Source organism: Anguilla rostrata, chromosome 7 (assembly GCF_018555375.3).
Source record: "Anguilla rostrata isolate EN2019 chromosome 7, ASM1855537v3, whole genome shotgun sequence".
Lineage (NCBI taxonomy): Eukaryota > Metazoa > Chordata > Actinopteri > Anguilliformes > Anguillidae > Anguilla > Anguilla rostrata.
This window is the reverse complement of record NC_057939.1, coordinates 21,262,192-21,277,047: the sequence shown is the minus strand read 5'-3', so window position 1 is coordinate 21,277,047 and position 14,856 is coordinate 21,262,192. Positions and strand designations below refer to the sequence as shown.

Genomic DNA, 14,856 nt, shown 5'->3' with positions numbered 1-14,856 from the left:
TCAGTACACATGCGCGGAATGCAAGGTTGTGCTATTTTCAAACTGAGTGGCGGGTAGAACAGTGGAGTGCAGTAACGCAGCGGAAATCCAAGACAAGTGCCGAAAAATTAGTTTGAAAATGTCGAGTACACTGAAAGGAATTACTCTCAAAGGCAGCGCGGAACTGGTTGCAGAGTTTTTCTGTAAGTTTGAATCATATGGGTTTTAAAATGAAAGTTGTTCTTGCCAAACGATATAGTGAACGTATAACATTAGGCGTGGGGGAGGGGTACATCATGCTACATAATTTAACTAGCTAGAAAGAAAACGTATATCGTGACAATTCCGTGCCTCTTAAAGATATCACATTTGGACATTGCGCCAGCTAACCACTATGTTGGTTGGCTTTAAGCGTGGCTGCCGTTTGTAGATTTAGTAGTTTACCGTCCTTAGAATGGCTTAATCCACGATTGGATCAGGCTAGCTACAGTACTCCACGTCCTTTGTTTACAGACTAGTGTTTAATTTCCGTGCTTCCTTGTAAGATTGATAAAAAAAATCTTGCTGGTTAGCTTCCCATTTCACAGCATGGTAGCTAATTAGATAAATAACCTAGCTAAAAGTCAATCCAGCTAATATGTTTTTTGTCCTTAGAGGTAAATACATCTTGGCCAAGTGCTGGAGGACTATTTTCTAGATTTCCTAGTTAGCAGGCGAGAATGTCCATTTATAAAAATCTGTTTCACAAATGCTTTCTGTGTTCCGCAGCATTTGGCATCAACAGTATTCTTTACCAACGAGGGATCTACCCTCCAGAAACCTTCACACGAGTCACACAATACGACATGAGTCTGTATCTCACCACGGACACCAAGCTGAAAAACTACCTGACCAACGTGGTGACGCAGCTCAAAGGTAACGGGTGGAGATTTAACGTGCGTGTTGATTGGAGACCAGCGTTATTATCCGTTTTAGATTTGGGCTTGAAGTATGTGTAATAAACGAAAAGCCAAGACTGAACAGGGGCGATAATTTAACCGTTTACCTCGCCATATTTTCGTTATTTGGTGAAACTAATTGAAATGTATTTTTTGCAGATTGGCTATTTGACTGTACAGTTCAGAAGCTTGTCCTTGTGATCACGTGTTTGGAGACCAATGAGGTGTTGGAGAGGTGGCAGTTCGACATAGAGTGTGACAAGACTGCAAAACAGAGCAGGTATATCCATGTGGTACTATCTCAGGAATAACAATGTCCTCACTGTGGAATTTTATTGCACAAATGGAGTCTGCAACCACAAAAGTATCCAAGCAAGGAATATTTACGCCCAGACTCCATATTATATATTATAAAATATTTCAACTTGCTTTATTAAGGGCAGAGCATGAGTCTAGGGAGCTACTGAGTATGCATAGCTTTGCTTGTGAATTTGGCTGATTTAAATCTAATTAAGAGTTTCAGATGAGTAAGATTAGGTTACTTTTTGTGTGTGATATTTTCACATTTTCACAGCATTAGTGGCACATCAAATGCATTGTCAGGTGCATGTATGTTGAGTCATCGTGCCACCTTTCCAGCCATAATCTTAGCATTGATCCCGAACCGCTATTATTTGCCAATACAGACATGACTCTGTCATCATTTTAAGCTGTTACTGTTTAAGCTATTATTGGCCAGTACAGATATGACTGACATCATTATGCATCTTCGATGTGCTGTATTGTGAATGCATTTCTGAAGGACGAGATCGCAGTAGTGTGAGTGATTACAGATTGTTTTTCTCTTTGTGCCAGCGGTCCCAGGGAAAAGTCCATCAAAGCCATCCAAGAGGAGATCCGCTCCGTAATCCGCCAGGTCACCGCCACCGTTACATTCCTGCCGTTACTGGAGACCGCCTGTAAGTACTGCTTCCCTCACAGTACGGACATCCTACCGTCGGCCTTTTCTCTCTCCGTCCGCGTTTTTATTTTACTCCACAATTTGCGATGCCTGATTTTTACCTGCAGTCCATTGGTTGAGCTGCACAGTGGTTGCGTCGGACTGTGGACTGTAGAGTTGTGCAACTGCCCCATTGAGCCCTTCTGCCGTCAGACGGGAGTTCTTTCTTCTGGTTGAAACTTGGGTCTTTACAAGGCCTGTAACTGAGGCTGAGGGGGTCAGTCAGTGCTCTGTCTCAAAGTGGGCCAGGCCATAGCACTGACATCAGAGGGCATTAGCTGGATACACCAGCCTGCAGTTGTTTGACCAAATCTGTTTCTTTCTGTATTTCCTATGCCCTGCTCCTGGAGGATAATTCTGGTCTGGTTTAGCCAGGCTTGAGTGAGTTTGTGCCAACCGCCCTAACCGCGACGTCCCGTTCCCTGTGCCCAGGTGCGTTCGATCTCCTCATCTACACAGACAAGGACCTGGAGGTGCCCGAGAAGTGGGAGGAGTCTGGGCCTCAGACCATCGCTAACTCGGAGGAAGTGCGCCTGCGCACCTTCACCACCACCATCCACAAGGTCCAGAGCATGGTGGCCTACAAGAGGACTGACTGCCTCTAGACCCGCCGTCCACAGCAGAGCCGTGTATATATCTGTCCCTAGAGCCTCCAACCTCCCCGACGAACGGTGTAAAAATAGTTATCTTTGCAGTGTTGTGTTCCCCCTCCCAACTCTGTCTCTGTAGGATGTGTACAGTGGGTGCAGATGAGGCCTCCTCTATACTGCCTGATGTAAATAACTCCGGTGTGACTGTTGTGGTCTGTTTTTCTTGTGAACACTGTCTTCTTGTCCTCTTTCTGTGTGTAAACCCCAGTTTTAGAATCTAGTGGTTGGTTTCTGTGTTGTATTTTAAGAAAATAAGTGTCTGAATTAAAAAAAAGAAAAAAAAAGAGTCTGATCTGCGTGTCCTTTCTACACTGTTCTTGAGAGTGAGCGGCCATTTTGTACAAGAATGCGCTTTCAAATCCTGCATTGACTGGGGTTGACCACAGGGTGGAGGCAGATAACCTTGATTTCAATACCTGCAAGTATTTTCAGTGGTTGGTATTGTGTTTCCTGCCTAGTCAGATGTGCCATCGGCCAAATTAACTCATTGAACTTGGTTATAGGTTCATTTTAACTTGTTAAATGATCACTTGACAGAACATTCGCAGCTATCCTGTCTTGTTACCTTCTTGGGCAGTTTTTTCAGAACTGCTTTGACATTAATTTCCTCTAAAATTACAATTTAATTATAGCATGTTAATGTTTGTGTAAAATCCACGAGACAGGAAAAAGATTGCAGTGGGGCATTAAAACGAAAAGGATAGAAAAGATTGGACAATGCTTATATGGTCATGCATGTGAATGTACCGTGGGGCACTGGGGTTCAATCAGCAGAGTTACTTCATGTAGGGAGCCAGCACCCCACAATTCACAAAAAAAATGTAGTTTCTTGTATTGAGCTACTGTTGCAAGCCAATTTGAATAAAAGTGCAAAGCCAGCAAAAGATTCTTTGGCACATAAGTACAAAAACATTACCTTTCCTTGAACATTCTGTCCATAAAACTAAGATTGTGGGCTGAAGCCAGCATTCTAAGATAGTTATGAAAGTACTGTCAGGAAGTTGGTGAATGTCATGGTAAAGAGTAAGAGTAAAAGATCTGCTATCTCAGAATACTTCCCACTAATAACAGAATAATGAAAATGCTTTCTGTACACATGTACAGTACATATACACACCTATTCTAATTTTTAACGAGTGGAAAATGTGTGGCCTGTATATATGATTTTTGTAGAAGGATTCCGCACCCAAGAAATACTATATGAAGCCAACACTGGAGGGCAGTATTGGTTAATTTGTTTTAACAGTTGCGATTAGATTCAGAACTTACGCTGATGGTTTAAATGTTTGGCTCGAAACCGAGAGGAAATGTCCCGTGTTTCGTAGACATTTAGATATTTTTATGCTACTTATTTGGAAGTTCAAGTAGTATGTAACATGTGGCACGTGTATCAATAAAGCACAACAACCATACTGTAGAAAAGATGTCCCTTTACTGGAATTTACCATTCATTTCATCAGTGTTCATCAGTTTCAACATAGCAAAAAAAAAGACTTAATGGAGGCTGTAAGCATCCACACCAGACTCCTCCCATATCCACAAGTGCTTAGGCACACCATAGCACTGTACCTTCTCAATTCTATGACATCAAGGCAATTATTTTCAAAGCATAGATGAGAAGTACACCAGGCAGAGCTTCTAACCAATCAATAAGAGGATAGGCTTTGAAACCTATAATACCAAAAATGCAACCACAGAAACCAATTGGCTGACCACAAGAGATCTACTGGGAAAAAGTGCTGGACAGTTTAAGAAAGATACAATAATAATCGATTTGGATGATGGTGAATTATTTATATAGATTCTACACACTGTAACAACCTGTTATCTATGTTGTGCGTCAAATAAACAGAAGTGTGAACGTGCCTTCTTATATTATAGTTTGGTAGGAGCCCCCATCACAATATGTGAGACGACGAAGGCTGAGCTATACCCAGCAAAGAAAACCAAACTTCTTTTCTTATTTCACCCATCTCTTTTTGGGGCAGTTGTCTGAATAGCTGGTCATTTTATTTTCTTTAACTTTTTTAAAATTATCTTTTCATTATAAAAGTGCACACAACAAATGTGAGGCATTTCAAAGAGGATTTTTTTGATATGCAAATAAACCTCCCAATGGTGATATTTTATACAAAATAGACTCTAGCAGCAATGGCTTATTTGGTGATCCTTTGAACCTCTATTTCAGACTTCAAACGTCCATCCATTTCCTACCCCCAACTCGGGTTCAAAGTGGCTTCAAAAGAGGACACCTGCTGGTCAGGTCACCGTCCGGCCTGGTGACAACAGGTGTCCAAACACATGTCCCTTCTTCCAAGCAGGCACACGGTAGTTCTGGGTGAATGACATCAGAGGATGGCAGTGAAGTCTAGCAAAACCCCACACAAAAACCTCATCATTTAAAATGCAGGTTGAACACGACAGCACTAATGTTTCTACAAGTAAAAAAAACAACAAGGAATTACGTGTAATAATATCGGTGGAATGAATTAAATTCTGTGCTTCTGCGATGTGAAAAAAGATTGGTTTATTTATGTAGTCTGAAAAAAAATCTTTAGTTTTTTGTCAAATCGTATATAAGACTCTCATAAAAGGTTTCTGTATTATTAACATGAAACTGACTGTATAAAACTAATAAATATATAAAACAATAAATACTAAGGTGTGATGTAAGACAGTGTGAAAATGCTAATACGGTATTATTCTACTCTAATCCGTAGTGCGTGGTAGTGCAGTTCAGTCATGTGGTGTTGGGTTGTGCTGCACTACGTTTGTGCTGTTTGGATTTCCAGAGAGCACTTGACTGAGGTTGCATCAGTTGGAACTGCACAAGTATCCTGGCCTCCAGCGTCCATCACATCCTCTTCTCAGGCTTTCTGCGTGAAGGATATATATATATACATGTCATCTGAGACTCTCCTTTGTGCAAAAATAAGGACGGCTAAATGAATAAATAAAGCTTAAAGAGGTGATGGTTGGAAAGGAGGTCTGGAGGATTTTGGGGTCTCTGAGCAGGAGTGTGGGCGTTGCTCGTCCGGGGGAATATTACAACGCTCCGTTGACCATTTCCGTTTTATCCCCCTGTTCCGCCAGAAGATTCCAATTTTGCCGGTTCTTCCTGCACCCTTCCAGAAGAGGGGAGCACGATTCTGAGATGTTGGTGAGGGTCTGACAAAGAGGAGGGAGGAACACTGACCTTTCATTGCACTGAAGCGTTTTTAACACATGCAGAAACATTTAGAATAATTATTTTTTTTTGCTTTGCAGATATAAAACATGCAAAGTATTCATATGATATTATTATATCAAACATGCTTTCAGTTTCATGTTCCATATTACTGTAGAACCCATTGACACAGCTTGCCTTTACTGGACAGACTCAGCAGCAAACCAATGCAGACGACACCCTGAAGCACCCCCCGGACGGAGTGTGAGCTCACACTGGCTTTAAGACTTAGTTCACTACCTGCGCTCTAACAGTTGGCCTCTTTCTCCACCAAGAAAATGTACTGAAGCACATAAAATAACCCTGCTGGTCTGTGTCACAAAATAATCAAACACATACATGCACGTGCACACATGCACACATTTCAGGTGATGTGGTATGTGGGGGATTATTGGTAAAAACCTAAAGTGTTGAGTGATGGTGCACTGGGGGAGCTGGGTAGAGCTGTGAGGATGGGGGGTGGTTGGGGGGAGGGGGGGGGGGTGCGTGAAGGCGACCCACCTCATAAAGCTCTGTGCAGATGGCATCGATGAAGGACACCTGCATGCTCGGAATCTTATCGCTCTTCTCCCTGTTCATCAAGTCCTGTGCAACACAACCCGCCAAGATCATCCATTCACATGCTTACATTCAACACACAGGGCAGCTTAACCTTCATTTGTATGTATACTAAGTGCATCTCTGTATATTATATTAAAATACTGGGTATAGTTTGACTACGGTGTTTTTTTATAAAAATAGTAAAAATAAATAATATGAGTTCTAATGAAAATAATACTGCATGCAGGGCTTTGCAGCTTGACACTCATTAAGCCACTGGCATAATGGCTCAGTTCTTCATCTAGCATGTTCTTGTTCTGATTGCTGTGTTCATTATCTTGTGATGTTTATTTAATGCATAATGCATATTACCATGATGCCCTTATAAGTTGATTTTGACAGGAATGCCGGCTAATTAATGAACTGCACATAGCAAGTGTTTTGTATTCTGCAAGAGAGATATTGCTATAAATAAGCTAATTTAATGAATCGCTTAAATGAGCTTATTTCAAGTGGCTGAGGCAGTGAAAAAGGAAATCCAGACTTACAATGGGCTCAATGTTGAGCTCCCTCCTTTCTTTGTCTCCTTGCTCAAAGAACTCTGTGGCGACAAGCTCTGCTACCTGTAAAACGGTAGAGGAGGAGAAGGAGGAGGAGAGGTCAGGGGGTCACTGGTCTCACCTTTTCCTCCAGCTGCGCCTCCCACTTGCTCAATCTGTGACAGACAGATTGAATGCAGAGAGCTGACAGACAGTCTGACAGGCTCATCTCTTCCATGATTTTCTATCACGGCCTTGATGAAGGCTGGTGAGGCCAAAATGCTTTGCCATTCAACTGATTTGAAAACTTCTCATTGATATGCCAATTTAATAAAGGCTTTTAAACTTCTCTTCCTCCAATGAGAGAAATTTGAACCTCATCGAAGTAAGCACTGTTTGTTAATACTCTTTTCACTGCGGTACCCTCCAACAGAAAAAGTTAATTGGAGGTGCTATCTTTGATATACTGTAAAATTAATTCAGTCTATTCTAGCTGGACCTGATGTAGTTACAATGGTACTAAAAACTAAACTGAAACTGTTATTCTCCATGCAAGGGGTATAATAAAAATACTATTTGAAGTAGTACATGACATATGAGAATCATATTTACATTCAGAAGGACAATTATACAGTAGATGTTTTATCTAAATTCTCTGGAAGAAGCTATCTATTTCTACACAGGGACACTTCCGATCTCCATGGGATCACATGGGCAAATAAAGCATAAAAAAAGATTTACACAATTTGGTTGCTATCATTATTTCCCACAATGGTTAACTGATTCAGTGGGCCCATTTAGTTTTAATTAAGTCTTGTACCTCTTTAATGGCTATGTAATTTCCCAGTCCGAGCAATGGAGAAATTCATATCCAGAGTCCAGGAGCCTTGGCAGGAAACTCCTCCATCCGGCAGTGAATACTGCTCTTTGTGTCAGTCCCCACCCCCACCCCACCCGCAGCATCTAGGTACCTTTCCATCTCAATCCCTCCCCATAGTCCACAAAAGCGCCTGTTTTTCACAGGAAAATAACGAGAAACTCTGAAATCCAGCCAAGATGCTTCCCAGAAATGATTCCACCCAGGAGGTGTGGCCATGACCTCCTGCAGTTACACCTGCCAGTAGCTGGTCTCTACAGGGGTTTTTTGTTTTAGGCCTTGTTTAGGCTTGTTGCTCGTGGTGTGAGCTGCTCATCAGAATCAGATGAGAAAGTGCTGATCAATGCTTCATGGGCAGTGACTGTCAGCTAGAATATGAAGCAAATCATTTGAGTTTGGCCAGGTAAAGCCACAGCTACTAAACACAGCCCTCATGGAATGGTGGAAAAACACACACACACACACACACCCACATACACACCCATTCATGCACCCACATACAGACATACATACACCACCACCACCACCCCTCCCACCCCGCTACACACACAAACACACACAACACCACCCCACCAACACACATGACGCCAACACACACACACACACACACACACACACGGTTATGCATACAAAAATGAGGTTACGCCGCCTTACGTAACGCAGCCCTTTGCAGGATGGACTTTGTCTGCGTACGGATGGCAAACAGGATGTGACTGGAGCCCGGTTTGTGGTGCACCAATCAGCCTCTGGCTGCAGAGCCCATCTGCAGAGCTTTCTAATTACAGCTACGGCTCATCAGGAGAAAAATGCTACTTGTTCCCTGCTGGCGGAGGAGCGGGGAGGGGGGGGAGAGTCGAAACAGACTCATTTTTGTGCACGGCTCTCTATGTGGATCCACGCGCATCTTAAAGCACAACTGGTCACACTGTGGGCAATGCTGACCTGGGTCTTTCAGCTACAGCAAGAGGAAGTGGCCTTCAACCCCTTTGTTTAACAGATAAAAGCCAGCCCTGTGGATGCAATGACCCGAAACACAGCCAAATCAGTTGTATTTCCAGTGCTTTTGAGCGGCCGGCTTTACTGTTACCTGAGCCAATGAAACCATGACAGTTACACAATCCAGGACCTAACCCACTTTCATATGGCCTGCTCTTGGCTTCTAACAAGCCAATATGGTTGAGTGCCATAAAACAATTTTCAAGCTTCAGTACTTTAAAGCTATTCACAAACCAGTGTCACGACCAGCTTCCATCTTTACTTTGGAGAAGTCAGTTAGACATCAGTCAATCAGGAAGGAAGCTGTTTCCGTGGCTGCGCAGTCAGAGTCAGAAGCGTTCAGCAGATTATCTGAGGACATGAATGCAGGTGAAGTCGCGGCAGTCAGACTCACCCTCCTCTGCACCGGCCAGGGCTTAGTGATGGCAGACACGTCACACGCTGTCATCAGCATTGACCTGTGGGACGGGGCGTGGGGGAGAGTGCATAACACACACACACACACATACACACACACACACACACACACATACACACACACACACACACACACACACGCACACACAAACACACGGACAGACATACACACACACACACACACACACACACACACATGGTAAATAAAAATAGGAAGATAAAGTTAAATGGAAACACTTGTTGCCTTAGCGATAAATGTACCATTATATGAATCACACAAATCCGCTCTTAATGAAGAGTTACTGTACGAGGTTTGCGTGGGGCATCACGGTGGTTTGTACTACGCACCTCAGTAAGTCTCTGTGGTAATCGTCGTCCCAGACAAACTGGCTGTTCTTGGTGAGATCAAAGAACTCACCTCTTTTCCTGTAAACAGACAAGAGACAAAATTACTCTGCTGGATTTGTCTGCCGTCTACACAGCAACTTAAGGAAGCAAACAAGATTAAGACAAAAAAGCATTAAGACTCAATATTGTTTCTTGAGTTCCACATTTGTCTCCAAGCTGTTATTAAATAAAGGCTTTGCTCTGGCTTTGAAGAAATCTTCCGTGAAGCCAAAGCAATGATAAACCACATTAATATTTCTTTGCTCAATAGCCTGTGTCTCTGCCTCTTGTGTTGAAAAGCATTTGCAGAGGAGATTTTGGCAGAATAAGCCCTGTTAGCATCGCTACTTGCCCCTGCAGAGGAATGTGGACATTTGCAACGTTAGTTCCTAAATGGAAAAAGGGGCATAGAGGTGGAGATTTGATTTGAATGCTCGTGCTAGCAAGACAGAGCGAGACTCCTCGCCCCTTCCTTCGCCTGTCCTGTCCCAACTGTGCTATGGTGCATGTTAGCATGTTAGCGCTGCCACAAAAACACAGGCTGAGGGCCTTTGATCCCAACCACAGTCAGCGTGTGCCCTCACAGTGAAGCTACGCTCTCTGCCTGCTCCACAGTATGTAAGAGTACACTGCGTAGTAGAGACAGAGCCAGAAGGATTCCGGAAACTTCACAGTGGAATACCCCACACACACAACTGTGGTGTCAGAGTCCTCCATTTTCAGGATACTTTCCAACAACGTGTCAATTATGGCATAATAATCTGTAGTATTTTGATATGTATTACATATAGTGCATGCTGTATACTCAAATGTTACAACTCATAATCAGTCTGGTAATTACTACTTCACGATATACGCACACATAGAAAAGGGATTGAGGGAAAATGATAGGTATACTCCATAGAAATATGACTGCAAAATGAGGGCCCCCCCGGTATCGTAAAATCTATTTGCGGCTCTGTTCCCCCTGAGCCAGCTGTTACTGTCACCTGGTACCTACTTCATGTAAAGTGCCAGGTCTGTCGCCAGAATAGCCTTCTCAATCATCTTCAGCGTAGATTTGTACTCCTCCAGAGACAGGCTGCTCAGGATCTGATTACCCTGAGAAAGAGGGAAGGGGAGAGAGAAAGACAGCGGGATTCAGTGAATGCAGGCAGTGTAAAAAAAGAAGGGGAGAGTGATAATGAAGGGAAAGAAAGAAAAAGAAAGCAAAGGCAAAAGAGAGAGAAATAGGGAGATGGATTGATAGACACTGGCACAGTCTGGTTGTGATACCTGTCCGTGGGGTCCATCCACACACTGAAGCGGTGGCTTTACAGGATGAACCACTCAGCTGCCGTGCCTCTATTGTATTTTTGCAAACGACTATCAGTGTGGATGCTGGTCGGTTTACCCTCTCTTGGGCAGCAGAACATCCCTCGGGCGCAGCCGTGATACAGCTGATTGCCTCTGAGCTTATCCTGCACTGAAGCGAATTTCAGGCTCTCGGTGCGTTCGAGGGGACCGTTTATGACATTGCTTCCAACGGCATGATTTGCAGCCGGAGTCTGAGGCTTTCTTCAGAGTGTTCCAAAAGGGGAGTGTCTATTCAGCAGAAAGCTATATTTAGTCGATGCTCTTGAGCAAAACCGAATACAGGAAGAGCCACTTGCCTCAATTACGAGACGTGATTGAGAGTTTAACTAGATAAGAATGACTGTCTGCGATTTTAAAGGAGCGAAGCCTAGCAGAATGTCAGGGTTCAGTCCTGTGGCGTTAACATCATCCCCTTTTTACAGTGAACAGAGACGAAATAAAACCAGGATGGCGATTCATTTTTGTGTTTCTGAACTCTAAAAAAATAAAGTCTGAAAATTCTGCAGCACAGTATATTAATGCATTCGGAACCAGATAACCACCGTACCACCTGAGACAGACAACCTCTTAAGGAGACTCACAGTGCACTTTTGTCTAAAGTATCAGCCGTGCTCAGGCACTAAGACTGAGATCTAAGGTCTGCATGAACTCCACTAGGCACTACAGTACCCTGATAATAAAGTGTTTCCTCATGGCCTAGAATAACAAGATGAAGTACTGCAAATGAACAAGAGAATAAAACAAATGAACAAATGAATTGAATTAATACATTAATGAATGATTGATTGAGTGAGTGAGTGAATCCATGAATGAATGAATGATTTTAAAAGAAATATATACATGGGTTAATGAATGAATGAATGATTTTAAAAGAAGGATGTAAATGTGTTAATGAACGAAGAATGCTCACTGGGCTGTTGAGGATCATGAGGCACTGGTCAAAGTGATGGTGCTCCATGATAGAGTGGCAGTAGAGCTGTGCCAGAGGGTGGTCACTCCTGTAGCAGGAGACAGGGAGGCAGAGTCACTGTAGTATTCATCACACACATACACACACACACACACACACAGACACACACAGACACAGACACACACAGACACACACCCACACGCGCACATACACACACACACACACAAAGTACACGCACACACACACACACGCACGTGCAAGCACACCCTTATGCACACACCCATATATTAGTTACATAGCAATATCATCACAGAATGAAATGTGCTGCAAGTTTTATCGTCGCACAGAGCTTATCCTGGAATAATCCGCTAATTCTTACGAATCGCTCAGCATAGCCTGGCATTTGGTCAAATAGATAGCATTAGCGGCAGCAGTAATGTAACTGCTGTGCGCAGGGTGAGGGAGAAGTGGAGTCTGAAGAAGAGAAAGAAAGGCAAGAGGCCTGGGCCAGGCCGACGGAGACTCCCCCACCTCTGTATGTACGAGTTGTTGACCCCTCTGTGGTCCAGGTCGTGGCTGAGCGTGGCTATCATTAGGGCCAGGATCTCCAGGTCATTCAGCTTACTCTGAACGAGAGAGAACAAAACAGCTCCACATCTGTTCAAACCACATTTACATTCAGCCAGTTAGATGACTCTCTTATCCAAGAGCAATTCAACAGCTTGCATTTCATTTAACATACAATCTATTTATACAGCTGGGTATGTAATGAAGAACTTCAGCCTAAGGATCATTCTCATGAGTACAACAGCAGTGCCCCAGCAGGTAACTGAAGCTGCAATTGTGTCACAAGCCCAGTTTCCTAACATTACACTACACCGCTAATTGAACTATAGCTAAAGTCCTAGGCCCAGTTTGCCACCCCTTATCATAGAGAGCAAATATCTGGCTTATACAGACAGGCAGTGAAATTCTTAATCATTATGACATACTAGTCATATCACTACTGTGGTCTGAGATATATTTCTTTGTAATCAATCCATGGTGCACCGCCACATTAATGCAAGCATAGGTCCACTATCCCATATGCATATGTAACAAGTCAATGTTTCAACGAGCACCTCTGTTGGAGAGGGGTGAGTGAGTGCGCGTGTGCATGCATGCATGCGTATGTACATGTATATTTTTCCAAAAGCAAAATTGAAAGCTTGCTCACCGGGTTCTCACACAACCCCAATTCAATTCAAATAAAAATATTCATGTGACAAATTTAAAGTTTTTAATTCTCTTTCCAGCACTGTTGTCTGTGGCAGGAAGGATGAAAAAGTCACGGTCAGCCGATGTTTACAGTAAAAACAGGACGTAACATGCATCACCCACCACGGTTGACATTAGACTGCCTTTTACTACTCCGGAGCAAAAAGTAAAACAAGTTTAATGACCCAGGAGAGACCGCAGAGAATGAGCAGTAACCATGCCTGGCTCCAGCTCCTCGTGTTTCTCTGACACATGACACACTCCAGAAAGCGCCGAACGCGGAGGAGACGCAGAAAAAGAGCCCGAATCCCTCCATCACGGTCGCCCGTAAAAAGACAAACAAGGGCTGATCACCTGTGTAATTGCCCCCCGTCCCCGCCCGCGCCCCCGCCCGCGCCGCTCTAAAAACAAATTGCTGGGCAAATACATGTGCATTGCGAGTGTAAAGGTGCAGTATGACTGCCTCATTACACTGAGAGAGCTGATTGCTTATTCAGGAGGTTCCAGGCTGTCTGTGCGGCAGGGCCTTTTATAGCCTTCAAACCATTTCTTAGCAACATCGGCCACTTGTAGCTCTGTTGCTCGCGGCAGAAAAGAGACCTGTTAGCATAGAGAGGAGCGTAGCCCCCCTTATGCAGCAGCTGTGCTACTCCTTTGTGTCTGCAGGAGAGCCCAAGAAGCCCAAGAATGGTGATACTTGCAAAGCTCTTACACTTTCCTTAGTTTGTATTTATGACCCTTTTCCTTGCATTTATTACCTTTATTAATACAGTATATTTAAAATGGAGTACATTTCATGAAGTGAGCATTATCATAAAACAAAGGTCAGAATAAATATATATATACAAACTGCAGAAAAAAACAAACTCAAAGTTGTCATCAGTGAAACTCAATGTAATGAAAAGGTTTTTGAATGAAATGCGAGGAGAAAAATCCATAGGATGTAAGATGGAGCCTTCTTTTAAAACAACAGATTCTAATTTATTTACAGTAGAGACTTTTCTTTATTTTGTGTCAGATGTAGATTTCTTCTTTTATTGAAGACTAGGAATAATCCCAGAATATGTGTGCTCTAAACAAAGGTTTAGTCTTTGAACTATTAACATATCCCTACACACTACCTACTTCAATGAGGCCAAAAATGGACACATGGGATATTTAATTAAGTGAATATAAAGTATCAATAATCAATAATAATGTAATAATGTACCTTAGTGGATATGACATTACATGTGTAGCAGCCTGACCTGTACCTTAGTGGATATGACATTACATGTGTATAGGTCTGACCTGTACCTTAGTGGATATGACATTACAGGTGTATTACACTGGCCTAGAGAAAATGTTACAGCCTTACCTGAATCCTTCCTGATTTTAGCACGGCAAACATGCACTGTGCTGTGTTGAAGGCGTGTCTCCAATTGTGGTAGGCCACATTCTTCCTGTAGTTCTTTTTCACACTTAAGATCCACTGGCAAAGACTCTACACAAAGAGAAAGAGGGAGTGGGAAAGAAAAAGAGAGAATGCTGAGTGAATGTGGAACGACTGAGAAGGATTCAGCTGGTGTAGTTTTTGAAGTCAGCCACAGTGCATTACTGCAACAAGTGATTGGAGACAGCCTTGAATTCTGACAGGCTGTGAACAAGCCTCCAAGTCAAATAAGCAGAGAAATATATAAAGAATTACAGAATTTCATAGAAGGTATTTGACTAATGATTACCTAAATTTGATTACAGTTTTAATGGTCCTTGTGTGGGTTGCAGTACAACCTTTTTCACTAATG

General features: G+C 42.9%; 2 protein-coding genes across 6 annotated transcripts in view; one reads left to right on the top strand and one right to left on the bottom strand.

The window, feature by feature from the left end:
- Positions 1–2,802, top strand: mad2l1 (MAD2 mitotic arrest deficient-like 1 (yeast)). Its single transcript, XM_064343631.1, has 5 exons — positions 1–182; positions 748–894; positions 1,077–1,197; positions 1,773–1,876; positions 2,350–2,802. Exons 1-5 carry the CDS (start codon positions 119–121, stop codon positions 2,520–2,522), a joined length of 609 nt encoding a protein of 202 aa, XP_064199701.1. The 5' UTR covers positions 1–118; the 3' UTR covers positions 2,523–2,802.
- Positions 2,803–3,982: 1,180 nt separating this feature from the next.
- Positions 3,983–14,856, bottom strand: part of pde5ab (phosphodiesterase 5A, cGMP-specific, b) — a 56,393-nt gene continuing 45,519 nt past the window's right edge. For all 5 annotated transcript variants that reach the window (XM_064343627.1, XM_064343629.1, XM_064343628.1 and 2 more), the window contains exons 13-21: positions 14,430–14,555; positions 12,347–12,441; positions 11,816–11,903; positions 10,550–10,650; positions 9,511–9,588; positions 9,140–9,203; positions 6,882–6,956; positions 6,295–6,378; positions 3,983–5,735 (exon numbers count right to left, since the gene is read on the bottom strand). In XM_064343627.1, the coding sequence (XP_064199697.1) occupies positions 5,613–5,735; positions 6,295–6,378; positions 6,882–6,956; positions 9,140–9,203; positions 9,511–9,588; positions 10,550–10,650; positions 11,816–11,903; positions 12,347–12,441; positions 14,430–14,555 (834 nt within the window). In that variant the 3' untranslated portion in view covers positions 3,983–5,612. The remainder of the gene's footprint in view (positions 5,736–6,294; positions 6,379–6,881; positions 6,957–9,139; positions 9,204–9,510; positions 9,589–10,549; positions 10,651–11,815; positions 11,904–12,346; positions 12,442–14,429; positions 14,556–14,856) is intronic.